Genomic DNA, 27,384 nt, shown 5'->3' with positions numbered 1-27,384 from the left:
TCTCTGTGAATGCACTGAAGAGAAGATCCAGCAGCATCAGAACATTCAAATATCTCTTGAGAATCACAGGAGAATATCGTCTGGATGACGTCACGCTGTCATGTCCTATAAGAGTCCTGCAGCTAAACCTTGCAAAAACGGAACTGCTTGTGATCCCGGGCAACCCAAAGATTCACCACAACCTTGCCATTCAACTAGGCTCATCAACGATTACACCGTCCAGCACAGCCTGGGAGTGGTAATCGATGATCGGCTTAACCTCACAAGTCATGTTGCCAGCACCACCCGGTCCTGTAGATTCATCCTCTACAACATTAGGAAAATTAGACCATTCCTATCGGAGCACTCTACGCAAGTCCTAGTCCAGGCTCTTGTCCTGTCCAAACTGGATTATTGCAATGCGCTTCTGGCTGGACTTCCTGCTTGCACAATCAAACCTCTCCAGATGATCCAGAATGCGGCGGCAAGAGTGGTCTTCAATGAACCGAAGAGAGCGCATGTAACTCCGCTCTTCATCAGGTTACACTGGCTCCCTGTTGCCGCCCGCATAAAGTTCAAGGCTTTGCTCCTGGCCTACAAGACCAACACCGGATCTGCACCATCGTATCTCCACTCGCTAATGCAGATCTATGTTCCTGCCAGATCACTGCGGTCTGCAAAGGAACAACGACTAGTGGTACCATCCCAAAAAGGAAAAAAGTCACTCTCCCGTACCTTCACTGGATCTGTTCCACATTGGTGGAATGATCTACCAGCTGCTACAAGATCAGCAGACTCGGTTGCCATCTTTAAAAAACACCTAAAAACGCATCTCTTCCGTCAACACGTTGCTGATTGAGTTTTTCCTAATTCTCTTCCCTTTCCTTCTTAAAAAAAAAAAAAAAAAAAAAAAAAAAAAAAATTACTAACCTCACTATTCTTAGCTTTTATACTGTGCTAGGCTTTAATGGACTAGTTTGATGCACTTATGTATTTTCGTTGCCTATGTTGTTATAATTGCTTCCAATGTTTCCTCATCTGTAAGTCGCTTTGGATAAAAGCGTCTGCTAAATGACTAAATGTAAATGTAAATGTAAGAACTCACATTTTTATCAGCAAGAAAGTGAAGTCCTTCTGACACCTGATAGGAGAATTTGAGGAGGTCGTCCATGTCCAGTGGCCATGTCTCTTCATCCTGATTCTTTAAAGATGAATCTGAATCACAAGCGCAACTTGCTGAATGATTTTTCCAAAAGGTTCAACATAAGCCGAGTTATCATTTACTTAAAAGAAAAGATTGTCTCACCCTGAAGGGAGTTTGTCAGTGTGGATGTTGTGGGTCTCATGTCCAGATAATGATCAGAACAGGTGCTGGAAATCCCACTGTCACTGTCACAATGAAATCAAACATTCATTCTTTCATCAAAGAACATGTTTTGAACAGTGTTTGCATGTGTTGTCAGTACTGTAATGTTTGGCTCTTGAGATCATTTTGATGAAATAAACCTTCTAAGAAACGTCCGTTCAGCAGTCACATTCTTATAATCTGTCGTCTGCTCCGGAATGTTGTGAATTGACATAACAAAGTTCAGGAAGCTTTCAGCTTCGTGACGCAGGAAGTTCAAAAGGTCACCATGGCAACAGTACTCAGTGATCACCAACACTGGACCTGGAACGAAGACAAAAAGCACATCATCCACTGAATGTGTTGACTTTACTTTTCAAGTAAAAGCGCAAAACAATTTATGCGATTAGGCTGTCCGTTTACACGGAAATGGCGTTTAAGGGGACTGATAACGGAAACTTTTGAAAACGGGTTTCAAAGTGCTGCGCATAGTTTGCGCATAAAAATAGTTTGTTAACGCGTCTCCAGCAAAGTGTAGATTTACTACACCAGTACTATAACCACCAGCTGACACTAATTATTTACCTACAGCTAAATCGTAACACTCTATCACGGCGACGAAGAGTTTTTAAACGGCGCTTTTGGATCAGACCCGGGAGGACGAGAATGTCCAAACTTTTCGCCATCTTGTTTGTTTGTTTGTATATGTGCGCACGCTTCTCTTAACTATAAATGAGGAGAAATGCAGCGCTCTGTATTGTTTGGTCTCTTTAGCGACGGAAGTCCGCCTTCCAATAAAAAGTCAATCAATCATCAGGTATTTTTTCTTTACAAAGTGATGTCACCAACTTCTGGCGTGGCATGCATAATACAGTGTTTTGGTCATTTTTGTGGATCTGTGTAAGCGCGTATTTTTATTGTAACACATGTATGTGTGTACGTGAAACTTTTCAAAAACGCAAAAGAAAAGAAAAACATTTTCAGTTCTTCATCATGTAAATCATCGGCCTAAATCATCAATGGGGTCTATGTGAATAAATACATCTTACCACCGTGAGTGCAGGCACCCAGTAGATTCACAATGTTCTTGTGCTGTCCGAGATGACTGAGAATTTTCAGTTCTGACATCAAAGCTTCTCGCTCATCTGAATGAGCGCTGGCTGCTCCAAACGCACACAAGAAAACACACAACTGTGAATGTTTTTAACAACAGCTCAACAGAGCACATGACACCACTCTGCCGACTGATACAGCATGACATTTCTTTGGAGTTTGCTTTGTTTAGCTTTTTCTGACCTTTTAGCATTTTCACAGCCACACGAGTGACGATGTCTTCTTTCCCCAGACCGTACGCCGTGGCCTCCACCACCTTCCCAAAGGCTCCTGCACCCAGAGTCTTACCTGCACACATAAAAAAAGAAAATCAGCGGATCCACACACACACCGCCACACAGCTCACGAATGATGCGTGAGCACACACCCAGCTTCAGTTTGTCCCGTGGAAACTCCCACTTCTCGTTGTACGGCAGCTGTGTTGGGTCTATGAAGGTGTAGTTATTTCCGTTGGTGGCTTCGATGATCTTCCAGCGGATCTCATATCTGGGTTTCTAAGCACAGACTTTAGTCATTTTCAACACACCGTTTCTGAAATACTATGAATGACATGCACTTGTGAATCATTCTCATTCATGGAATTAAACAGTCAAGAGCATTCATTTGAATGTGACACCTGTTTATATTTGTAGAGCAAGAAGCAGAGAAGCAGAAGTAGAACCGTCATGGCGGCGGCGCCTCCAGATAAAGTGCTGGTGAAGAGTTTATCTGCAGAACATCACACACAACTTTAGCAACAGTCCAAAAGAACTTCAGTCATCCACAAAGTCTTTCAAATCGTGTTGAGTTTACCTGAAACTTCCATGGCAAAAATGTCGCTGTCTTGGCCGACCAGATTAAAGGCCACACATACCACCGTCATTCTCTGATTGGACGGTCCCACGGTTAGTACGCTTTGCACACCGACGGTCCCAGACTGTTCCTTCTGAAACTCCAGCGTCTGAGTTACGATGGGTTCGAGTCCCGTTGAGTTCTCTGTGCATCTGCCCAACACATAACGTGACATGACATAACGGCTCGGTTTCACAAACACGGCTTAGTTTAAACCAGGGCAATGCCTCAAGATTTGATGTCGCTTTTATATAAATGCCTTGGAAGAACACATTACTGATTTGCATCTTGAGGCAAAACAATGGCACTGACATATTCTGAGATATTTCTGGGCAAGTTATATTCAGTTAAGACAGGTCTTAATTTCAGTCTGGGACTAGCCCTAAACCCTGTTAGTGAAACCGGGCCCACAAATTCAAATGCAGTTTGGAAGAGTGAAATATGAACACATACGAGACGGTGACTCCGGTGCACTGGTACCAGAGGATACTGGGAGCCGGATATCCAAAAGACCTACACGACAGGGTTGTGACGTTCTCCCATTTTACCGTGGCAACAGGCTTCTCTGTTCAGAGTTAAAAAAAGTGTCGTTCATTCATGCTTTCACATCTTAAAGTGACATGTTAGTGTCAATGTGATTTCCTTTTCAGTTCTAAAGAATAAAGAACAGATGACTGTACTGCACTTACTGTACATTTTAATGTCAAATGTAATGGAGGCATTGCTCATGGTGTTCTGCACATACAGCGTATAGCGTCCCATCTCCTGAAAGTTGAGTCTCTTGAGAAACAGCAGAGCCTCGTACCTACAGAATCAGCTGGGATTATTATTATGATGATAATGATTATTCATGATCTCATTCTTTCATCACAGCTTTTTACGGACCTGTCGTTATAGTAGTAAAACCTTTGCTCTAGGAGAGATGCATTATGGGACGTTGGGGTAGTCCACCAGTGAGAGGTGAGAGGGGGATACGCTTCGATCAAAACGCCAAGATCAATATCGTCTCCTTCGTTGACCTCGATGGACAGATGGTGACGAGTAAGTTTAGACGAGAGTTTGGCTGACATTCGAAGGTAAGGCTCATCTGTCACAGATCAAATCACATCACACATCAGCGATCAGACTTCATACCGCTGGTGTTCACTAAAGCCTTGAGCGGCTCTTAAAGTGTTTCTTACCCACGACGATCAGTTGAGTGGTGGAGCTGTTGGCTCCGGCTTCGTTCTGACCCGTACAGGTGATGTTACCTGAATCAGACAGGTTGACATTTAGAATGACGAGGACGCTCTCGACAGCCAGTCGATCTCCTGCCATGGTGGATTTCTCCTCAGCTCGGGGCAGCTGGCGATAAACAGAGACGCATGAAGATTATTACATCATAAAATGCGCTGGCATTTTATTGAAGTTTCAGAATAATGAGTATTGAAGAAGAAATCTCACAAAGACATCCTGAAATGAACTCGCTTTGCATCCAAAAATGTCATTAATTGTTTTACATTCAGATTATAAAGCATAAATTGCAGCTATGTACAAATACATTTTTACAGAATAACATAAAATAATGAGGCCATGAAAGAGAGAGTCAGCAGCACGTCAAACCTTTCTAGAGGAGTGCGTCCAGGTGACGTTGTAGTAAAAGTTTGGATTATTTGTGGTGCAGCTGATTTGAAGTTTCTCTCCCACCAGTTTGACGTATTTGTTTCTCTCGAGGTGAACGTACGGGGGAAAACGTAACCCTGGAAATGTATTAACACACCACAATCTCTCAGTCATTCTTCGTGTACTAACCCTAAAATCATTTCAACATTTATTGAAACTCACGTTGTATGACGTTTATTGAGAAAATCTTTGACACTTTCTCAACTCCTCTAATTCTGCCGCTGCACACGTAGTCTGCGTTATATCTGGGGAGAACGTTCCGAATCAGAACACCCTTCCTGGGGTCATAGGTCACGTTCATTCCAGGTGGAACAGCTGAGCTGTTATCCATGCGGAACGTGAAGTCTGTGGCGTTGGGGTCGGTCAGTAAACAAGGTAACAGCAGATCTTCACCTTCTTTACGCACGTAGCGCAGAGACATGCTTGGCGTCACAAACAGAACCTGTGGATCTGAGAGTAACTGACAGATCACTGTGAGCTCATCACTTGAAAGATCAGATGAAGTTGACAAATGGCATTAACTTGTTTAGTTAAGTTCAGATGGACAAATGAAAGGTTCTCTTTACCTACCTCTGACAAACACATGCAGAGAAGAAGACACATTCGACTCATCATCAACACACGAGTAAGTGCCAGTAAATTCTGCTGTGGCTTTTTTCACGTGGAAACTGCGGACATTTCCGCTTCCCTTAGAGATTAAGCGTTTGTGCTTAGCCAGTCGTGGAATCCATGTTACTGGGCCGTTGCCTTCACAGCTCAGACGAAGAGGAGAACCTGAATCCAGAATCACGTCAGAACCCGTCAGAACATCAGAGTTCACCATGATCTTGGGTTGAGACCCACCTGTCAATCAAAGATTTATTAGGTCCACAGCATTCAATGGTTCTTTATCAAATGATTTTTGAGGTCTCTGACACAATAACACTGACGAAAATACTTTGCAGATCATTTGGCAAATGCAGTTGTTGTGTTAGTCACAGATCTATACTGCACGATCAGCAGAAAGAAACATCTCAACTTCTCTCACTTCTGCTTCCATATGTGTGACACACAAACTGGAATCTTCAGTCTGTGTAACAACACACACACACAACATAACACAGCGCTGGGCAGACAGTCAAGAGAGACAGAAATCGCTCTCTAAATGAGCACATAAACACGCTTCAGTCACAGACCTGATGTGACGATTCAGGACTGACAACATTAGAAAACAATTCAAACTGAGACATTTCAAAAGAAAACTACTGGAGATCATACTGGGTCTTAGTTGGGTTCTGGTCTTAATCACAGATCACACAAACACACTGCGTGTCTTCAAAAGACAACACTAGAATTCCTTCTTGGAAGAATCCAATCCAAAGAATCATGAGACAGCGGCTTCACCACAGCACAGTTCGTCTGTTTCATAAATGCACAAAATCTATTGAGATCTGTTTTCATTCATCTCATTGTCCCTAATTGTGAGAAATATCTGAGAAGCTGTGAGGAAAGTCTCAATTTGTTCTACGTGTAATCTCATTGTTGTCAATTCAAAATGTTAAAGAGATAAAGGTTGTGTTAGTATTCCACACTTGCAGTACAATATGAGAAGTTGAGAAGTGATGAGATTCTTACCCTGAGCTTGAGCGTCCAGCAGACCCAAGATGAAAAACAGCACAAACATCTCGCATCTGTTTCGGACCAGAGAAAATCCACTTTAAGAGTTTCTCAGTGTCAGTCTTCAAGAGTTTCTGCTCGGAGGAAATAATAAGGAACGATTTCAACTTCTCATTTCTATTTGACAGGATATGACATGACGTGACTGGAAACTCAGCTGACAAATAGATTTATTAAAATAGATTCTAGAATCATCACATCAAAACAATAAGAGTCAAACTTCAATCAAACCTGAAATAGATTTTTAACTGAAACATAAAACCTGTTACCGTTGGAATCTGAATATCAGTCGATCCTTCAGTTTGTCTGTTACTTCCAATCTGAAAATCATCGGCAAGAAAACAGTCCCATACAGTCACTAACATCACGGTATTCAAGTGAAACCAATGTGAACCCTGAATACTGAGAACTCTGGGAATTCTGGGAGTCAATCCATGACAAGTTTAACAAGACGCTTCAGTGTTCTGACGGCCACATGATCTCAGACTTCTTCAGCATCTGTTAATGTGTGAAAAACGACTCATGACACAGATGAGAATTGATTTGAGTGCTGAGATCCGTGTGTTGTGACGGGTGACCTGAATCCTTATGTAGCAATGTGGAAGAACAAAACAAAGATGTTGTTTCTTTTTCTTTCTAAAACAGCCCATAAACGCAAATGAGTTGACATGAAGATTTAAGAGACAAATTTAAAGAAAATCTCCAGCATTTCTGATATTGTATTTGAGAAAAAGTGACGCCTCCTCTGGCTAATGCCTCATATCAGCATTCAAGAGTTTATCTCAGTCGGATCCTATTCCAAATCAAATTCAAATGAGCTCAAAAACTCTATACACGTAACTTTTAGAACCCTGTGTTTCCGACTGTATGAACAATGAAATCATTGCTGTTTATCTCAGCTCAAATTCATTCTTATGAGAAAGTCCATCGAGCTACAGAAGAGAAAATAAAACCTTATTATGGGAAATTCTACAGGCTAAAAGAACAGACGACTGAAGTATTTATTACACTTTTATTATATAGAATATGGAAAACAACAACATACAAAATATCTATAGAAAAATATACTTGTAAACATACATGAAGCTTTGGTACCTTTGAGTGTGAACCTTCAATAGTGTATGTGTTTTAAATTGTGCAATTTAATAAAGTCTTGTGTATACATAAAAATGCATAGTGTTAAATTCAGAAATACTTTTGAATCCTTTAAAGCAAAAATAACTTAAAGAGACGTCTTCATACTGTAAGTGTTTGCAAATAATGTTCATCGTCATTTAAACTTATTTAATAACTCATTCGTGTTCTATAAATGTTCCCTAAACAGGACATCAAACGTCTTTAGAGAAAAAAACACATATATTTTCTTCAACTTGTTTCATCTATTTGCTTCAATAACCTATAAATGCTAAAGTGCAATTTTGCTACAAGGATCTTAAAAAAACAGTTGCTATCTAAATCTAAAGACTGCTGCATGAATATAGTGGATGCATGTTAACACAAAAACTGCAGATCTACAGAAAGTTTTTAAAAGTCGATTAACAGCCATATATATATATATATATATATATATATACTGTATATATACTGTATATATACAAAGCTAAAGATGAAGTGGTTGTAGCTTTGCCTTCTACAGTTCATAATGCTGAGAATTAGCATGTTTTAAAACAATGCAAATGGGACAAATATGGCTAAAATCTCTCAAACCTTCACAGAAACATGTGACATCTCTGACAGTCTGCTGTACATTTTAATGCAAAGGTCTTTGTATGCTGTGCTAGGCTTTAATGGACTAGTTTGATGCACTTATGTATTTTGTTGCCTATGTTGTTATAATTGCTTCCAATGTTTCCTCATCTGTAAGTCGCTTTGGATAAAAGCGTCTGCTAAATGACTAAATGTAAATGTAGGTCACTGATGTACAAAATGTGTAAAAAATTAAAATGTCAAATGAGAATGTCACAGAAAACTCTCTTCCACATCTGAGGTTCCTGAATGATGTTCCTGCTCAGGTTCAGTACTGGGGGTTTCCATAGAGACCGTCTCCTCATCAGAGCTCATTGAGCTGTGGAGGAACAAGAGAGAGAGACCTTTAGCCAAATGTCACTCACACAATATTTAGACCTCCAGAGGGCGCCAGCACCATTGAACACATTCTCAAGAGTCATTTGCTAAAATATGCAGGTTATTTTAACCAAATCATCTCAAATGGATATAAAAGGCTTATTATTTATTCCCTTTACAACAACCTACATCTTCACTAAAGAGGCTGAGTAAATCTTAAACTAGAAACAGCTCTAGTTTGTACAGATGAACAGATTATTCGTGTATTTTTTTATCTCTTATAAAAAAGAGAAGTGACCCGCCTGCTGGTGTCTCATCTTCACTTCATCCTCTGCGGTTTTTAATGCTCTGTTTTATTTTTATTTAAGGGATGTCAGTGATACCTCAGGGGGCTTTCCACCGGCACCATCACATCCTCGGTGTCGTTCTCTGGCTTTGGGTCGGGGATGGGAATGATGTATTCGTTGTGCGGGTCGCTCTGTGGACGAGGAGTTGTGTCGGGCAGAAGTCCTGGAGGAGACCCAGAGGGAGAGATGGTGCCTGAAAACATCGAGGAAACCGGTGGCTTCACACGAACCACAGCAGGGTGATCGCTCTTCAGAAAACTATCGCTGACTTGCGAATATTTCTGGGAAAAAGACAGATCCACACAGAAAGACAGACAGTCAATGCTTTGTGGTGATTCGGGAAAGTGCGCAAGAGAAACATGACAGGAATATTAATATGAGGATTCTGTGTGATCTGTGAGGTAACCAGGGAAATGAAAACAAAGGAAACCTTTTTATATCCGTCCGACAGAAGGTTCCCCATTGAGTGCACTAGAAAGGAGAACTCTGGACGTTTCTCAAACTTCTCATCCCAACATTTCTTCATGATCTCATAGCTGCAGAGGAACAACATGAGCTCATTATCATCATCGTCTGACATCCATCTTAATTAAACACGTCAAAGCGGTCATGATGTTTCATTACTGCTGTGTGTAAAGACATGTGAATCTGAGCAGGTGCAGTCGTGAGGAGTTTGTTTGTTTGTTTGTCTATCTGGTGTGAGGTCGTACATGTCGTCTGAGGCATATGTGGGTTTGGTCATGCGGTAACCTCTCTTCAGAGCGCTGTAAAATAATTCATTCATTGGCAGGTCTGGATACGGGGTTCCTCCTGCAACATCACACAATGAAACTCATTTCATCTGAGCTAAATCTGAGAAAAATCTTCAGCTTTACAAACAGCAACTTTCAAAAGGTCAATCTCAACAAAGAGTTCCAGATCAATTCTGATAACTGATTTATCAACACCTAACCCTAACACCACATACCTAACGGCGCATCAGTACGCCGACGGTTTCAATTACTGTACACAAGATAAAAGAATTAAAATAAAATATATCACATAGAAAACTAGTCCTACTCATTCATCTAAAACAATAACAATACAAAACAAACTAAATGAATTGTCCCTGTGTTTTTATTCAGATGTGATTTCAATGATATTTCGAAAAAAATCACTTCAGAAATCTGGTGATATGGAGAGAGTGATGGTGATGGACTCTTCTTTAAATGACACCTTTTTTCTACATAACAGACCTGACATTTACTAATGATGTGAATGATGTGCTTCTAAACAATGAAGGATGGGAGAGACTCACCGAGAGTGAAAATCTCCCACAGTAAGATGCCATAAGACCAGACGTCACTCAGCGTGGTGTACAAGTTATGAAAGATGCTCTCTGGTGCCATCCACTTCAGAGGGAGAAAAGTCTGTGAAAAAACACACATTAAACCTCAGTGAAGCTCACCAGCGAGCAGTTCTTCTGACTTTACAATGATTATAAACTCAGATCACATACGTTGCCTTTGGAGATGTAGTTGTTGTCGTGCACGATGTCTCTGGCCAGCCCAAAGTCACAGATCTTAGCTAGTTTGCCTTCACAGATCAAAACGTTTCTAGCTGCCAGATCTCGATGAACACACTAACAATCACACAAAAGATACACATATTAGAAAACATCATTAGATAGTGAGTGAAACTGAAGTGTGCGCATAGAAACAGATTTTAAATTGATTCAACTAGAGATAAGACAACAGATACTAACGTTCTTTGATGCGAGAAACTCCATGCCTTTAGCCACCTGATAACTGAAACCCACCAGATCACTGTAACTCAGAACCGGAGAATCACTGATGATCAGAGAGCGGTCCACTCTGTGACCTGTGACACACACGCACTTTGTTTTATGGATATTCTGCACACTGTATACACCGAACTGACAAAATAAAAACCTTTCTGCATGTTTAAATTTTCATATAACCAAACATTTGTTTGATTGATATGCTGTTATTTTGAAACATTACTGTTATTGTCTCTGTGAGGACTTTAATGTCACACACACACACAGTTTCCTCTCTTCCATCACTTGGACTATCCGATGGACTATGAGTTCCTCATTTGATAACACAGCATCTTGTCACCACAATATTATCATATTAACACAACAGTTTGATGATTTTATGTACATTAACACAGAAGGAAAGAGAGGTGTGGCCTTGCTGGCAGGCCATTTGCTGTTGCTAAATCACATGTTCAGTTCTACAGGTCAGGTAATAATGTTCAAAAAAGGGCTGTATCGAATAAAGGTGCTATGCTACAGAGCATTACAACACAAATGACCTACGGGAAATGAGGTCATTGTTCTTATGAAAGTAACAACAACACAGAGGTTTGTGATTGACATATGTACCTTGCTCCTGGTTGATGTCCTGCTGGTAAGGGGACTCGTAAGGTGACGGCTGGATGTCGGCGTACTTGATAGTGTCTGTGAGCTCTTGCATTGGAACATATTGGGTCTGTTGTTCATCTTTGGTCATGTCCATATAACCTCCATCACACTCGCTGGCAAACGACACGTATCTACACATCACAGCAGAACTCCTGATCATGATCTGATCTTGACTTCTTTTCATTTTAAATCAGATCTTCACATTGTTATTTCACACATGTAAGACATCTGACTGTGATTTGGAGTTTTTGTTGATCAATACATTTACATTTACATTTATTCATTTGACAGACGCTTTTATCCAAAGCGACTTACAAGTAGTTTTTTTTTACAGTGACACATTACACATTCACACGGGTCAGTTGTGGCCTGGGGGTTACAGCGTTGCGCTTGTGATCAGAAGGTTGCAGGTTCAAATCTCAGTGCCAGCAGGTCATGACTGAAGGGCCCTTGAGCAAGACACCTTACCCCTGATCGCTCTGCAGTAATGTGACATTGTAAAAAAAAAAAAAAACTACTTGTAAGTCGCTTTGGATAAAAGCGTCGGTGTAAAATGAATAAATGTAAATGTAAATGTAAATGTAAATGTAAATGTACAGCAATCAGGGGTAAGGTGCCTTGCTCAAGGGCACTGAGATTCAAACCCTTCTGATCACAAGCCCAACGCTCTAACCACCAGGCCACAGCTGACCCCATCAGCACAGAAAAGAGAGAGATCAGGTGTATAATGATGACGTTCTCTCTCATACTCTTTTCCTGCCGCTGCATCAGCATCATAATAGAGCAGGCTGCTGTTGCCGTTGGCGACGTGGTTCTTGTCAGAGTGGGACTGGAGGAAGCTGTGCTTGTTCCTGTGCAGGTAATCCACCAGATCACCATAGCGACAGTATTCTGTTACCAGGTACAGCGGACCTGAGGGGAATACAGAGATCACGCTCAATCATCTCTAGGACTTTACAGGAATGTTTCATAAGATCTTTTAGAAACAATCAGTGAACCACTGACAGAAAGAAAACACTTTCTCTGTGACTATTGACCTTGTTTGGTGCAGGCACCCAGCAGGTTCACGATGTTCAGGTGAGGACCAAGATGAGTCATGATCTTCAGTTCAGACATCAGAGCTTGCGTCTCGCTCTTCCGAGCGGTAGCTACGGTCATAAGAGATCACGAGTAAATGCATGTTTGAGTTTAGTTGTGCGTTTTCTATGCTGTGGAGAATTTCTCATGTACATTTCAGCATCTTTACTGCCACTTTGGTGGTTGATTGAGAATGGCCAAGACCGTACGCCGTTGCCTCCACGACACGTCCGAACGCTCCGGAACCCAACGTACGACCTAAAGAAACATCACGCAGGCAGATTGCTTTATAAAAATACAACAGCACGGTTGGCTCTGCACATAAAATAATGCCATGAAAAGAGGCGCTAGAGCGTTGCTAAGGTGTTCTGAGTGGTTGACAGACTGACATACGAGTTCTCACCCAGCAACAGACTGTCTCGTGGCATCTCCCACGTCAAGTCATACGGCAGGTGAATGGGGTCAACATAAATGTATTCGTGTCCGTCCAAACTGACCGATTCAATGACCTTCCATCTTATTTCATAGCGCGGTTTCTGCAAAAGGGAAATAACGTTTCAGATAATTAATGCTTATTCAAATACGGTTTGTAAAATCTAGAAAACACTGACTAGAGGAGGGCCTCAGGTCACTAACCTTCCTCCACACAGCGATGAGGATGATGATGGAGATGATGGCAATGACCACCAGTGCCAGAACAGCAGCAAGAACAGCAACCTGTGAGAACAACGCTGGACAGATGCACAACACACATACATCTTACAAAATTATCTATTTTCCATTTATCCATTTGGCAGAAGCTTTTATCCAAAGCCTCTTACAAGTAGGAGAGCATTTAACATTTTGTAAACATGCTAAACAGTACCGATAGTATACAAGGCCATGATACTAGGAGGATTAAAGCTGGAGTGAGCAAAGGAGAGAATGAACAAGATTCTTCATTATAGATAAAACATAGACAGTTGTTACTTAGTCAAATAAACTGCTTTGACTAGTCTTACAAGTTAGTCATCCAATTTTCTTCTTCAAGACGTATCATAACTTCTTTAAGTCAGTCACATAAAAAGTCAAACCAAATGAGCGACCGCAAGCGATTTGGTGCCTCGCTGTGATGGACAACCAGGCGTCGCTCATGTCCAGACTGAAGATGACGGGAGGGTGTGTGTGTGTTTGAGTGTGTCTGCGTGCATACGGCGTGCACACACACACACACACACAGGTTATACTCACTGCTGTTCACCAGTCTGATGTCTCTGGCTCGAGCTCCTCTCTCATTTCTGGCTTCACAGCGGATGGTGAGCAGCTGCGGCCGGAGGAAAGTCACCTGACTGTGAGTCTGATGGATCTTGCGTGTGCTGTTGTAGGTGATGTTCGTCTGGATGGTGATGCTCTCTGGATCCTCCCCTAGAGGGCTCCATACTGCACTTCTGTTACTGCATCTTGAGAGGAGACGACATGGTGAATGTGTTTAGTAGAGCAGACTAGCATACTACTCTAGTGTTCTTTGCTGTGTATAGCAGTCTGCACAGCATTGAAATGTTCTGTACAGTATGCATGGAATACATATATGATTTAATATATTCAAATGCTTCATTGTTTAACAGCAGACGGTGAAGAAAACACAAAGTATCCCACAATGCAACATGCTGAATTTGACGTTCCGTTTCCAGTCAGAAAAAACATTCCTCAAGTCGCCTTATTGAGATGATTGGACGCCGCTCGATGATAACACATACATCATACATCATGATGAGGTCATGTGACAGTGATGTTTATCATGTTTGGGAGTATGTGAAACCTTTCATTCATCTCATGAGTGGCACTTCAACACTGAGCATCTGCAAACCGCAACAACCCCGGGCAATAACATCTGCAGGCACATCTGTCAGTCGTACAGGAACTGTTCTGCGAGGTGTGTGCGCACAGCTGCTTTACATTATTCATCTGGAAGTGTTACAAAAGAGCTCTTCCTAACGCTGGCGTTTGTGCGTGTGTTTATGATGCTTTTGAAGAGTCTCAGTGTTTACTCATCTGTAGAACAATCCTTATGAAATATCAATCAGATCATAACACACACTTTAGGGTGTTGGCTAATAGTCTTATGTTTTCTATCTCAATTCACCAAACCATGAATAATACATGATACGTGATCTGAAAAAAATGAATATGAATGTGATACACGGACTCCCAATGACCCAAGAGGTTTCAAATATCATGTGCTTCAAAAGAAAAGTAAGAATGACTCTTGATTTGGATTTGTGATGCTGATGGAGGTGTTTATGTGAATGAAGACGGATAGCATTACTTGTGCATATGGTCACAGCTGAACCACTGAATGCTGGGAAACGGCACGGCCTCTGCTACACAGATGACCGCAAGTCTCTTCCCCGACAGCTGATGATCGGAGAGTTCTGTTATCTGAGGAGGAACTGAAAAGACGGCATCAGCAGGCGTCATTCATACAAACACACAATATATAAGAGACTTGAAGATGATGCACGACATCATAGTATTTGACTTGTTTCATGTTGGTTAAAACTGAAAGAATTCTCCACAACACTTTTAAATTAGTTTATTTGGGCTGAACCCATATTGTATATAAAACAAGGAAATAAAGTGAAACACCACGATTGCACCAGCTGGTTTTTCTCACGAAGTGGTGTGTGATGAAGGTGGTGTGAAAACGGATGTCTCACCTTTCACCTCGAGGTCAAAGGTCATGTCTTTCAAGTCATCTTCATTCTGGACACTGACAGTGTAGTGGCCCATCTGCTCCAGTCGGATCTTTACCAGGGTCAATGTGCTGACGAACCTGCCAAAGATCACCAGTATACTTCTAGAAACAAAATCCTATCGATTGGATTTCTGAAGCGGAGTGATTGTTACCTGGTCTCGTGTGTCTGGCTCGTGTTCTGCCCGTGAATAACAGCTCCGTCTTTAGTCCAGTGGACGGTGGGTTTGGGATATGCATCTATCTCTACTTTCAGCTCGACGTTCTCATCGAGCTTCGCTGACATGTTTCTGTGCAGATGAGATCTCAGATCCACAAAACCTTTCTCTACAGACGGAGAGAAATTTCAAACAGAACATGTCATTCATCATACATCATACATCTATTTCCAATCGGTTGAGATGCAACTTACATAAATAATATGAGCTAGATTTCAACATTTTCTACACACGCAAAGCTCATGTCCTGGGAGGTTCCGAGGCAACTGTGACTGTCACACGGTTGCTGAGGGATTTGGAGAGGTTTAGAGAGTGTTACTAGGTGGATTCTGAATTGTCATTTATTGATCCAAGTTAAAGAGCTCCAGCCACACGACTGTATGACTTCTGCCCGTTTCATTTTATTTCATATCAAACTACGTGAAAGTTTCAAGAATGAAAAAGAATCCTACGACCTCACGTTAGGACGGCATCTTCCCTCACGCGATCTAAAGCTCAGCATCTGTGCATTCATTCATGGAGTCGCTCAATGTCTGCATTCACCTGCGCTGTTTACTCTGAGCGTTCACACGAGGAACCGCTGGAGGACTGATGTCAAACCTTTCATTTGGCTTTGAATCAAAGTTCAGTCCAAAACTAGCCACACACTTTGCATCCATTGCATCATGAAAGCATCGCTTTATATAAGGGTTATATTTGAACCTGTAAATGTTTCCATGATGGCTGCCCTGTTCACTGCCGGCCAACACAGTTGGCCAACAACTCAGTATTGACTTGAGCATATACAGTATAGAGAGATTAGTGTAGATCACTGGTTTATTTCCAATGGTTGACAGGTGACTTTTTTCAAACCTAACATCTGGATAACTGATTTTTGATGTGCAGTTCTTACCCAGCACAGTGATGGTGATGTTTGCTGAAGCTCTCAGGTTCTGTACACCCTCTTGTGCATGACACACATACTCTCCAGAGCTGGCTAGAGTGATGTTTGTGATGTTGAGACAAGAGCGCATGCTCATACTGGACAGAACATCTGTATACTGTTCAATATTCCCGGCCTGAGGGTCAGAGGTTTGAGTGTCAGTGAAATATCATAAACCTGCTGCTGGAAAAAAAGAGGATACAGCGGTTTAAACAAGATGAACTTTCGCTGTCACACGTGATGCTGAGCGGCTGAAAAACATGAAGAACTGAACACTTAGTATACTGGAAACCCTTCCATTGAAATCAATGCATCCATTATCACTTAAAGAGCAACATTGACCAAGAGACCTGTAATAACACTGCCTTCGTGCACCAATGAACACTTCATCAGCAGATGTAAATCTGGACAGCGCTGACTCCTCCCCAGTAATGCTTTTCATTTATATCTGTAAATCCTTTTTACTCCTTCGCTTTGCACATCTTGAGATGATTTAACATTCTGAACTTCTCACGGGAAATACTGGAAACAAAGAGACGTGTTTTCAACCCACTCACATCTTTGTTGGGAATATCCCAGGAGAAAAAGACGAGCTCCAGTTCGTGAGCGGTACAGTTGACGTTGAGCGTCTCGCCCTGTTTCAGCACAGTTCTGGAGGCGTTGATGTAGGGTTCAAGAGCCTCAGGAGCTGAAGAGAAAGAGAGCACAAAAGCACTTTTGTCTTATTAAACAAACAATGTGATGTGAGATGTTATGACAGGTGTGTCTGTCCAACATGTTTGATACTTTAATGCTACAGAACAGAGTTCATATGTAAACAGATTGTTGTTGTTGATATTTCAGTAGTAAATATTGTAAACACACAAATGACAGTGAAGACGAAGAAACTAATGGAGTCTTTTTCCTGGCCGTTCAGCTCCCCTCTGCATTTGTAGGTTCTGTCCTCCAGAGCGGCGGTGTAACCCACGTTGGGGTTGTACGAGCCCTCCACCGGCATCTCGCTGTCTTTCTCCAAAAGTGTGACGTTAATCCGTGGGTCTGTGACCAGGCACGGGATCGTTCCCTCCTTACGAGTCTTAGTCACTATATCGTAATCGGTGTCGAGGAACCAGACCTCAGGATCTGAGGAGTGAGAGATCGAGAGAGAAAGTTAGTGAGTGTGTGTGAGAGTGAATGTGTGTGTGTGTGTGAGTAAGTGAGTGAGTGAGTGCGAGCGTGTGTGACTGAGTGAGTGAGTGCGAGCGCGTGTGAGTGAGTGAGTGAGTGCGCTTGTGAGTGAGTGTGAGTGCGAGCGCGAGTGAGTGAGTGAGTGAGTGCGAGCGCGTGTGAGTGAGTGCGAGCGCGTGTGAGTGAGTGAGTGAGTGCGCGTGTGAGTGTGTGAGTGAGTGCGAGCGCGTGTGAGTGAGTGTGTGAGTGAGTGAGTGCGAGCGCGTGTGAGTGAGTGAGTGAGTGAGTGAGTGAGTGAGTGCGAGCGCGTGTGAGTGAGTGCGAGCGCGTGTGAGTGAGTGAGTGAGTGAGTGAGTGAGTGCGCGTGTGAGTGAGTGTGTGAGTGAGTGCGAGCGCGTGTGAGTGAGTGTGTGAGTGAGTGCGAGCGTGTGTGAGTGAGTAAGTGCGAGCGCGTTTGAGTGAGTGTGAGTGAGTGCGAGCGCGAGTGAGTGAGTGTGAGTGAGTGCGAGCGCGTGTGAGTGAGTGAGTGAGTGCGCGTGTGAGTGAGTGTGTGAGTGAGTGCGAGCGCGTGTGAGTGAGTGTGTGAGTGAGTGAGTGAGTGCGCGTGTGAGTGAGTGTGTGAGTGAGTGCGAGCGCGTGTGAGTGAGTGTGTGAGTGAGTGAGTGCGAGCGTGTGTGAGTGAGTGAGTGCGAGCGCGTGTGAGTGAGTGAGTGAGTGAGTGCGCGTGTGAGTGAGTGTGTGAGTGAGTGCGCGTGTGAGTGAGTGAGTGTGAGTGCGAGCGCGTGTGAGTGAGTTAGTGAGTGAGTGCGAGCGCGTGTGTGTGAGTGAGTGCGAGCGCGTGTGAGTGAGTGTGAGTGAGTGAGTGCGAGCGCGAGCGCGTGTGAGTGAGTGCGAGCGCGAGCGCGTGTGAGTGAGTGAGTGCGAGCGCGTGTGAGTGAGTGTGAGTGAGTGCGAGCGCGAGTGAGTGAGTGTGAGTGAGTGCGAGCGCGTGTGAGTGAGTGTGAGTGAGTGCGAGCGCGAGTGAGTGAGTGAGTGAGTGAGTGAGTGAGTGAGTGCGAGTGCGAGCGCGAGCGCGTGTGAGTGAGTGAGTGAGTGCGAGCGCGAGCGCGTGTGAGTGAGTGAGTGCGAGCGCGTGTGAGTGAGTGATTGAGTGAGTGCGAGCGCGTGTGATTGAGTGAGTGAGTGAGTGAGTGCGCGTGTGAGTGAGTGTGAGTGAGTGCGAGCGCGTGTGAGTGAGTGAGTGAGTGAGTGCGAGCGCGTGTGAGTGAGTGAGTGCGCGTGTGAGTGAGTGTGTGAGTGAGTGCGAGCGCGTGTGAGTGAGTGTGTGAGTGAGTGAGTGCGAGCGTGTGTGAGTGAGTGAGTGCGAGCGCGTGTGAGTGAGTGAGTGAGTGCGCGTGTGAGTGAGTGTGTGAGTGAGTGCGCGTGTGAGTGAGTGAGTGAGTGAGTGTGAGTGCGAGCGCGTGTGAGTGAGTTAGTGAGTGAGTGCGAGCGCGTGTGTGTGAGTGAGTGCGAGCGCGTGTGAGTGAGTGTGAGTGAGTGAGTGAGTGAGTGCGAGCGCGTGTGAGTGAGTGAGTGAGTGCGAGCGCGAGCGCGTGTGAGTGAGTGAGTGCGAGCGCGAGCGCGTGTGAGTGAGTGAGTGCGAGCGCGTGTGAGTGAGTGTGAGTGAGTGCGAGCGCGAGTGAGTGAGAGTGAGTGCGAGCGCGTGTGAGTGAGTGTGAGTGAGTGCGAGCGCGAGTGAGTGAGTGAGTGAGTGAGTGCGAGTGCGAGCGCGAGCGCGTGTGAGTGAGTGAGTGAGTGCGAGCGCGAGCGCGTGTGAGTGAGTGAGTGCGAGCGCGTGTGAGTGAGTGATTGAGTGAGTGCGAGCGCGTGTGATTGAGTGAGTGAGTGAGTGAGTGCGCGTGTGAGTGAGTGTGAGTGAGTGCGAGCGCGTGTGAGTGAGTGAGTGAGTGAGTGAGTGAGTGCGAGCGCGTGTGAGTGAGTGAGTGAGTGCGCGTGTGAGTGAGTGTGTGAGTGAGTGCGAGCGCGTGTGAGTGAGTGTGTGAGTGAGTGAGTGAGTGAGTGAGTGAGTGCGCGTGTGAGTGAGTGTGTGAGTGAGTGCGAGCGCGTGTGAGTGAGTGAGTGCGCGTGTGAGTGAGTGTGTAAGTGAGTGCGAGCGCGTGTGAGTGAGTGAGTGCGCGTGTGAGTGAGTGTGTGAGTGAGTGCGAGCGCGTGTGAGTGAGTGTGTGAGTGAGTGCGAGCGCGTGTGAGTGAGTGTGTGAGTGAGTGAGTGCGAGCGCGTGTGAGTGAGTGAGTGAGTGAGTGCGAGCGCGTGTTAGTGAGTGCGAGCGCGTGTGAGTGAGTGAGTGAGTGAGTGAGTGAGTGAGTGAGTGCGCGTGTGAGTGAGTGTGTGAGTGAGTGCGAGCGCGTGTGTGTGAGTGAGTGCGAGCGCGTGTGAGTGAGTGTGAGTGAGTGTGTGAGTGAGTGCGAGCGCGTGTGAGTGAGTGAGTGAGTGAGTGCGAGCGCGAGCGCGTGTGAGTGAGTGAGTGAGTGCGAGCGCGAGCGCGTGTGAGTGAGTGAGTGCGAGCGCGTGTGAGTGAGTGTGAGTGAGTGCGAGCGCGTGTGAGTGAGTGTGAGTGAGTGCGAGCGCGAGTGAGTGAGTGTGAGTGAGTGCGAGCGCGTGTGAGTGAGTGTGAGTGAGTGCGAGCGCGAGTGAGTGAGTGAGTGAGTGAGTGAGTGCGAGTGCGAGCGCGAGCGCGTGTGAGTGAGTGAGTGAGTGCGAGCGCGAGCTCGTGTGAGTGAGTGAGTGCGAGCGCGTGTGAGTGAGTGATTGAGTGAGTGCGAGCGCGTGTGATTGAGTGAGTGAGTGAGTGAGTGCGCGTGTGAGTGAGTGTGAGTGAGTGCGAGCGCGTGTGAGTGAGTGAGTGAGTGCGAGCGCGTGTGAGTGAGTGAGTGAGTGCGCGTGTGAGTGAGTGTGTGAGTGAGTGCGAGCGCCTGTGAGTGAGTGTGTGAGTGAGTGAGTGAGTGAGTGAGTGCGCGTGTGAGTGAGTGTGTGAGTGAGTGCGAGCGCGCGTGAGTGAGTGTGTGAGTGAGTGAGTGAGTGAGTGCGCGTGTGAGTGAGTGTGTGAGTGAGTGCGAGCGCGTGTGAGTGAGTGAGTGCGCGTGTGAGTGAGTGTGTAAGTGAGTGCGAGCGCGTGTGAGTGAGTGAGTGCGCGTGTGAGTGAGTGTGTGAGTGCGAGCGCGTGTGAGTGAGTGCGCGTGTGAGTGAGTGTGTGAGTGAGTGCGAGCGCGTGTGAGTGAGTGTGTGAGTGAGTGAGTGCGAGCGCGTGTGAGTGAGTGAGTGAGTGAGTGCGAGCGCGTGTGAGTGAGTGCGAGCGCGTGTGAGTGAGTGAGTGAGTGAGTGCGCGTGTGAGTGAGTGTGTGAGTGAGTGCGAGCGCGTGTGAGTGAGTGTGTGAGTGAGTGAGTGCGAGCGTGTGTGAGTGAGTGAGTGCGAGCGCGTGTGAGTGAGTGAGTGAGTGCGCGTGTGAGTGAGTGTGTGAGTGAGTGCGAGCGCGTGTGAGTGAGTGAGTGAGTGAGTGAGTGAGTGAGTGTGAGTGCGAGCGCGTGTGAGTGAGTTAGTGAGTGAGTGCGAGCGCGTGTGTGTGAGTGAGTGCGAGCGCGTGTGAGTGAGTGTGAGTGAGTGAGTGAGTGAGTGCGAGCGCGTGTGAGTGTGAGTGAGTGAGTGTGAGTGCGAGCGCGTGTGAGTGCGAGCGCGTGAGTGAGTGCGAGCGCGTGAGTGAGTGCGAGCGCGTGTGAGTGAGTGCGAGCGCGTGTGTGTGAGTGAGTGTGTGAGTGAGTGAGTGTGTGAGTGAGTGCGAGCGCGTGTGAGTGAGTGTGAGTGAGTGCGAGCGCGTGTGTGTGAGTGAGTATGTGAGTGAGTGCGAGCGCGTGTGAGTGAGTGAGTGAGTGAGTGAGTGAGTGTGAGTGCGAGCGCGTGTGAGTGAGTTAGTGAGTGAGTGCGAGCGCGTGTGTGTGAGTGAGTGAGTGAGTGAGTGTGTGAGTGAGTGAGTGAGTGAGTGTGAGTGCGAGCGCGTGTGAGTGAGTTAGTGAGTGAGTGAGTGTGTGAGTGAGTGAGTGAGTGAGTGTGAGTGCGAGCGCGTGTGAGTGAGTTAGTGAGTGAGTGCGAGCGCGTGTGTGTGAGTGAGTGCGAGCGCGTGTGAGTGAGTGTGAGTGAGTGAGTGAGTGAGTGCGAGCACGTGTGAGTGTGAGTGAGTGAGTGAGTGAGTGCGAGCGCGTGTGAGTGAGTTAGTGAGTGAGTGCGAGCGCGTGTGAGTGAGTGTGAGTGAGTGCGAGCGCGTGTGAGTGAGTTTGAGTGAGTGCGAGCGCGTGTGAGTGAGTGTGAGTGCGAGCGCGTGTGAGTGAGTTAGTGAGTGAGTGAGTGAGTGAGTGTGTGAGTGAGTGTGTGAGTGAGTGCGCGTGTGAGTGAGTGTGTGAGTGAGTGCGAGCGCGTGTGAGTGAGTGAGTGAGTGCGAGCGCGTGTGAGTGAGTGAGTGAGTGCGCGTGTGAGTGAGTGTGTGAGTGAGTGCGAGCGCGTGTGAGTGAGTGAGTGAGTGAGTGTGAGTGCGAGCGCGTGTGAGTGAGTGAGTGAGTGAGTGAGTGAGTGCGAGCGCGTGTGTGTGAGTGAGTGTGAGTGAGTGCGAGCGCGTGTGAGTGAGTGTGAGTGAGTGCGAGCGCGTGTGTGTGAGTGCGCGTGTGAGTGAGTGCGAGCGCGTGTGTGTGAGTGCGCGTGTGAGTGAGTGCGAGCGCGTGTGAGTGAGTGTGAGTGAGTGCGAGCGCGTGTGAGTGAGTTAGTGAGTGAGTGAGTGCGCGTGTGAGTGAGTGAGTGTGAGTGCGAGCGCGTGTGTGTGAGTGAGTGTGAGTGAGTGCGAGCGCGTGTGAGTGAGTGTGAGTGAGTGCGAGCGCGTGTGTGTGAGTGAGTGTGAGTGAGTGCGAGCGCGTGTGAGTGAGTGTGAGTGAGTGCGAGCGCGTGTGAGTGAGTGTGAGTGCGAGCACGTGTGAGTGAGTTAGTGAGTGAGTGCGAGCGCGCGTGAGTGAGTGAGTGAGTGCGAGCGCGTGTGAGTGAGTGAGTGAGTGAGTGAGTGCGAGCGCGTGTGAGTGAGTGAGTGAGTGCGAGCGCGTGTGAGTGAGTGAGTGAGTGAGTGAGTGCGCATGTGAGTGAGTGAGTGAGTGCGAGCGCGTGTGAGTGAGTGAGTGCGCGTGTGAGTGAGTGAGTGCGCGTGTGAGTGAGTGAGTGCGAGCGCGTGTGAGTGAGTGCGAGCGCGTGTGAGTGAGTGAGTGAGTGCGAGCTCGTGTGAGTGAGTGAGTGCGAGCGCGTGTGAGTGAGTGAGTGCGAGCGCGTGTAAGTGAGTGAGTGAGTGAGTGCGAGCGCGTGTGAGTGAGTGAGTGAGTGCGAGCGTGTGAGTAAGTGAGTGAGTGCGAGCGCGTGTGAGTGAGTGAGTGAGTGAGTGCGAGCGCGTGTGAGTGAGTGAGTGAGTGAGTGAGTGAGTGAGTGCAAGCACGTGTGAGTGTGAGTGAGTGAGTGAGTGAGTGAGTGAGTGAGTGAGTGAGTGAGTGCGAGCGCGTGTGAGTGAGTGAGTGAGTGAGAGAGAGAGAGAGAGAGAGATAGTGAGAGTGAGTGAGTGAGTGAGTGAGTGAGTGAGTGAGTGAGTGAGTGGGTGGGTGGGTGAGTGAGTGAGTGAGTGAGTGAGTGAGTGAGTGAGTGAGTGAGTGCGAGCGCGTGTGAGTGAGTGCGAGCGCGTGTGAGTGAGTGAGTGAGTGAGTGCGAGCGCGTGTGAGTGAGTGAGTGAGTGAGTGCGAGCGCGTGTGAGTGAGTGAGTGAGTGAGTGCGAGCGCGTGTGAGTGAGTGAGTGAGTGCGAGCGCGTGTGAGTGAGTGAGTGCGAGCGCGTGTGAGTGAGTGAGTGAGTGAGTGAGTGCGAGCGCGTGTGAGTGAGTGCGAGCGCGTGTGAGTGAGTGAGTGAGTGCGAGCGTGTGAGTAAGTGAGTGAGTGCGAGCGCGTGTGAGTGAGTGAGTGAGTGCGAGCGCGTGTGAGTGAGTGAGTGAGTGAGTGAGTGCGAGCGCGTGTGAGTGAGTGAGTGAGTGAGTGAGTGAGTGAGTGAGTGAGTGAGTGAGTGAGTGAGTGAGTGAGTGAGTGTGAGTCCGAGCACGTGTGAGTGAGTGAGTGAGTGAGTGAGAGAGAGAGAGAGAGAGAGAGAGAGAGAGAGAGAGAGAGAGAGTGTGTGAATGTGTGTTCGTGAGTGAGTGTGAATGTGAATGTGTGCGCGTGTGTGTGAGTGTGAGTGATACAGACTGAAGCTCAATATGTACATAAGCAGATTGTCTCACCGGGTACAAAGACGGTCAGCTCTCGTGTGTTATTGGTGCCGTTCTCAGAACACACATATACACCCGTGTGTCTCCACGTCACATTCTCCAGACTTAGAACACTGGAGGTGGGACTTTGGTTCTTGATGTAGAACTGTGGAACGTTCTCCTCTCGTTTGAAGCGCCAGGTGACGTTTGCCCAGCCGGAGCAGGTGATGTTGATAGAGGATCTTGTGGAGAGAATGACCTCTGGAACGCTGGGATTGATTTCAAGAGCCGAACAGAGCAGAATCACGCCTGCATGCCAAACACACACCTTACTTCAGATATACAGTACCAACACACTTCAGGAAAGAGTTTCACCAAAGCACAATACTCTTCTAACAATAAAACTCAATGTAACTGTAGTGTGAGTTAGGCGGGACGAGAGCCGGGATTCGGGACCGGTCTCGTATCACGGAGGAGATTGTGGAGCATAAAATGGACGAGCGATCAGACTGTCAGTGAGAGAGGACAGGGCCCGAATTGGTGTTCATGTTTGGGGGCCGGCAGTCGACCGTGAGGTGGCTGCCGGTCTTTTACTTACGTCTTTATTGTTTGTTTTATTTGATTAAAGTTTTTTAAATGTTTGCCGGGTTCCCGCCTCCTTCCTTCCCTATGTCTACGAACTTTATTACAGTAACTTACTAGTGTAACATAAAAACAAATATTTCTCAATGCATCATGGGATTGCTGTTGGGAAATTCTACCAGAAACGTACATTATTTGTCCTTGAACTGTTATAGTAAATATTTTGTTATGCTAAAATTATGTATTCAGGAAAAACCTCAATCAATGGGAAGTTTAAGTTGTTATCATTCATATCAATTAATGAAAAACATGAAATTATACATAAATTCTACAAATAAATGCTATTTTACAACTGTCTCCGTGTTATTGGTCAGTGGTGTCACGTTTACATTAAACTCAACACCTTTGGTTTGACTCTGAGGTGAAGCTGACACTGATCAAGGGTGAGTGCTGTCATTGAATTGTATGATTTAGGGACGAGCTAAAGTGTCAGGCCCTGTCCAGGTAAATGTTTGTTTCTGGTAGAATGTGAGTCTGTCATGTCTCATTCACACATATGCAACTTCTTTAAATGCTGTCTATAGAGAGAGACCTGGAGCAACACTAGAGACTCCATTTAAAGCCACAAATTCTGGTGATGTTGGGTTAGTAGTTTAAGTCTTTTCCACGTGAATCTATATGTTCACACACAAGCATTGGGAACAGTTTGAGTTTATTTGGGTAGGTGTGGATTGTAAAGTTATCTTGGGATTTGTTTAGTCTGGTACCTGTAGTCATGGCAGTCAGCTGGAACAGACGGAGGGAGAAACTTTTCATTCTGGATGCTTTTAAACTGTAGAAAAAGAAAAAAAACTTTCACCTCATAGCAAAATCAAACATCAAACATCTTTCACTTACCTACAAATCTATTTCAGAGTAAAAAGAAGTATATGATTTATTCTGTCTCTTTAAAACTTAAAACATAGACAGGTCAAATCTGATATAAAATAAATTTTAATGTCTAATATTCTTGCAGATCTCTATTAATTATGAGTGTAAATGCTCCCTTTGACCCAGAAGAAGAACACACGGATCTGTTCTCACACAAACCCACAAGAGAATCATGCCTGACTGCACACAAACAAAAGCATGTTTCACAAACGCTGGCATCTACAGCCATTCGTTACACTAAACACAGAATCATTGAAATCAAATAAGATGGTTGATGAAACTTTCATAAATTTACATTTACATTTAGTCATTTAGCAGACGCTTTTATCCAAAGCGACTTACAGATGAGGAAACATTGGAAGCAATTATAACAAATTAAACGCTTTCTAGTCAAAAGACGGAAGAGGAATGATCATAAACAGACATCAGCAGATACTGCGGAAATGCTCCACTTTAACATATCTTGTCTGTCAATGTTTCTAAAGCACAAATAAACATTCAGGTCTACTGGAGCTGCTTTACTATGAGAAGAGTTTCTAGAGGTCAGAGGTCACAGGATGTGTGTGTGACAGTAAATAAACACCCACACAGAGACGTGGGGTGAACGGACAGGATTTCTGTGGGTCGGTGGGTGGATGCGGACGGGGGCTGGATGGATGGAATGGATTTATTTGAAGATCTGGAAACAGTTAAAGCTGAATGACTGGGTGCAAAAGCAGGCTGGGAAAAGCAGAGCGGGCGGAAGAACAAATCACAGAGATGTGGAGGAGGAAAACTTTGAAGGAGTCTGTGGAAACAGTCCCTAACTCACAAAAGATGACTTAGACCTTTACTTCACTCAGTTGTGCTCCACAACATTTCATCAAAACACATTTTCAACGGAAAGATTCAACACTTGCAGTGACAATGTCAATTCATGAACAAGCTGATTCCTTTTACTGAATCGGTAACGCCAGTTGTCCAGCCAATAACTTACTGATTCAAGGATTCATTTAGAGCAAATCTTCAGGTAATTGACACACTGAACTGTTCTAATCTGACTTAAAATGATTCTCAATACATAAAACCATACTGAATATATACATATGATATATAATCCATACTGGCAGCATTTTCATCCCAGCCAATAAAAGAGGACGTTAATAATGTTCTGTTTGACATCAAAAAATCTCACCAGAGCAAACCCAATCTACCAGCCCCACAAATGGTGTGAGAGCGTTCGTTACGGCCCCTCTGCATGGCCATAGGTAAATCATACAAATGATGTCGGTCTCTCGGGAGGGTCACAGACCAGAACTGCAGAGTGATCTTACACCCACACTATGAGCAGTTATTTCAGTTTGTATTCTCAGAAAACTTTCTCATGATCTCTAATACACAGGAGACACGCTAAGAGGCCTCGGAGCTCTCCGGACTCATGATTACCCATAAGACCCCACTGTTGCCTTGTGTTCATATCCTGAAACATTACAGTATATGTGTGATGTATGACTAGAACTATTCTTTCAAAGTCATAGTGTCCATGAAAAGAAACAAATCTCCAACATCATGTTTGTAAGCTGCGCCTTTTGAGGCTCTACATCTCTGTCCCGGAAAAACAAGTACAACAGTTAAAGCCATCAGACTTGATAATGTTCCATCCAAACTAATCAAACTAGTGTTTGATCTATTATAAAGTGTTGCCTCGTCTATAACAAGGTTCAATAAAAGACAAATTAAATAAACAAATAATAAAACGAAAGTAAAATTATAACATAATACTCTTATTGAAGTATTTAAGGGGTTTAGGGAGCACCATAGTACAGAATCTGCACATTTAAAGGTTCTTAATGATGTTTTGTTTTCTGTGGACTCAACTGGTGTTACTTGACCTAAGCGCACCATTTGACACTATAGACCATAAACTTCTTATTGCACAGCCAGAGTGATTGGTGCGTTTTCAAGGTACTGTTCTAAAATGGTTTAAGTCCTATTTAACAAATATAAGTTTTTCAGTTGCCATGGGAGAATGTATATCATCTTCAGCT

At 45.3% G+C, this 27,384-nt stretch overlaps 2 protein-coding genes across 2 annotated transcripts in view; both read right to left on the bottom strand.

The window, feature by feature from the left end:
- Positions 1–6,675, bottom strand: part of csf1ra (colony stimulating factor 1 receptor, a) — a 7,331-nt gene extending 656 nt beyond the window's left edge. The window contains exons 1-17 of the mRNA XM_079488393.1: positions 6,545–6,675; positions 5,501–5,773; positions 5,093–5,380; positions 4,871–5,007; positions 4,450–4,612; positions 4,154–4,355; positions 3,958–4,073; positions 3,722–3,833; positions 3,230–3,420; positions 3,054–3,145; positions 2,805–2,931; positions 2,621–2,725; positions 2,374–2,484; positions 1,486–1,648; positions 1,286–1,368; positions 1,085–1,194; positions 1–14 (exon numbers count right to left, since the gene is read on the bottom strand). The exon at positions 1–14 is cut by the window's left edge and continues 109 nt beyond it. Of these exons, the coding sequence (XP_079344519.1) occupies positions 1–14; positions 1,085–1,194; positions 1,286–1,368; positions 1,486–1,648; positions 2,374–2,484; positions 2,621–2,725; positions 2,805–2,931; positions 3,054–3,145; positions 3,230–3,420; positions 3,722–3,833; positions 3,958–4,073; positions 4,154–4,355; positions 4,450–4,612; positions 4,871–5,007; positions 5,093–5,380; positions 5,501–5,773; positions 6,545–6,593 (2,336 nt within the window). The 5' untranslated portion in view covers positions 6,594–6,675. The remainder of the gene's footprint in view (positions 15–1,084; positions 1,195–1,285; positions 1,369–1,485; positions 1,649–2,373; positions 2,485–2,620; positions 2,726–2,804; positions 2,932–3,053; positions 3,146–3,229; positions 3,421–3,721; positions 3,834–3,957; positions 4,074–4,153; positions 4,356–4,449; positions 4,613–4,870; positions 5,008–5,092; positions 5,381–5,500; positions 5,774–6,544) is intronic.
- Positions 6,676–7,591: 916 nt separating this feature from the next.
- On the bottom strand, positions 7,592–25,318 carry pdgfrb (platelet-derived growth factor receptor, beta polypeptide). The gene is made up of 22 exons (XM_079488392.1): positions 25,195–25,318; positions 23,879–24,154; positions 17,238–17,495; positions 16,931–17,061; positions 16,344–16,509; positions 15,389–15,560; positions 15,199–15,314; positions 14,808–14,931; positions 13,733–13,941; positions 13,139–13,233; positions 12,906–13,038; positions 12,656–12,760; positions 12,463–12,573; positions 12,175–12,337; positions 11,387–11,556; positions 10,742–10,857; positions 10,496–10,618; positions 10,295–10,406; positions 9,708–9,807; positions 9,428–9,533; positions 9,034–9,278; positions 7,592–8,651 (listed from the first exon to the last, which is right to left on the bottom strand). Exons 1-22 carry the CDS (start codon positions 25,241–25,243, stop codon positions 8,546–8,548), a joined length of 3,186 nt encoding a protein of 1,061 aa, XP_079344518.1. The 5' UTR covers positions 25,244–25,318; the 3' UTR covers positions 7,592–8,545.
- Positions 25,319–27,384: the final 2,066 nt, after the last annotated feature.

This window comes from Barbatula barbatula (assembly GCF_947034865.1).
Source record: "Barbatula barbatula genome assembly, contig: scaffold_159, whole genome shotgun sequence".
NCBI lineage: Eukaryota > Metazoa > Chordata > Actinopteri > Cypriniformes > Nemacheilidae > Barbatula > Barbatula barbatula.
The sequence above is the reverse complement of the archived record's forward strand: the minus strand, read 5'-3'. Positions and strand labels throughout refer to the sequence as shown.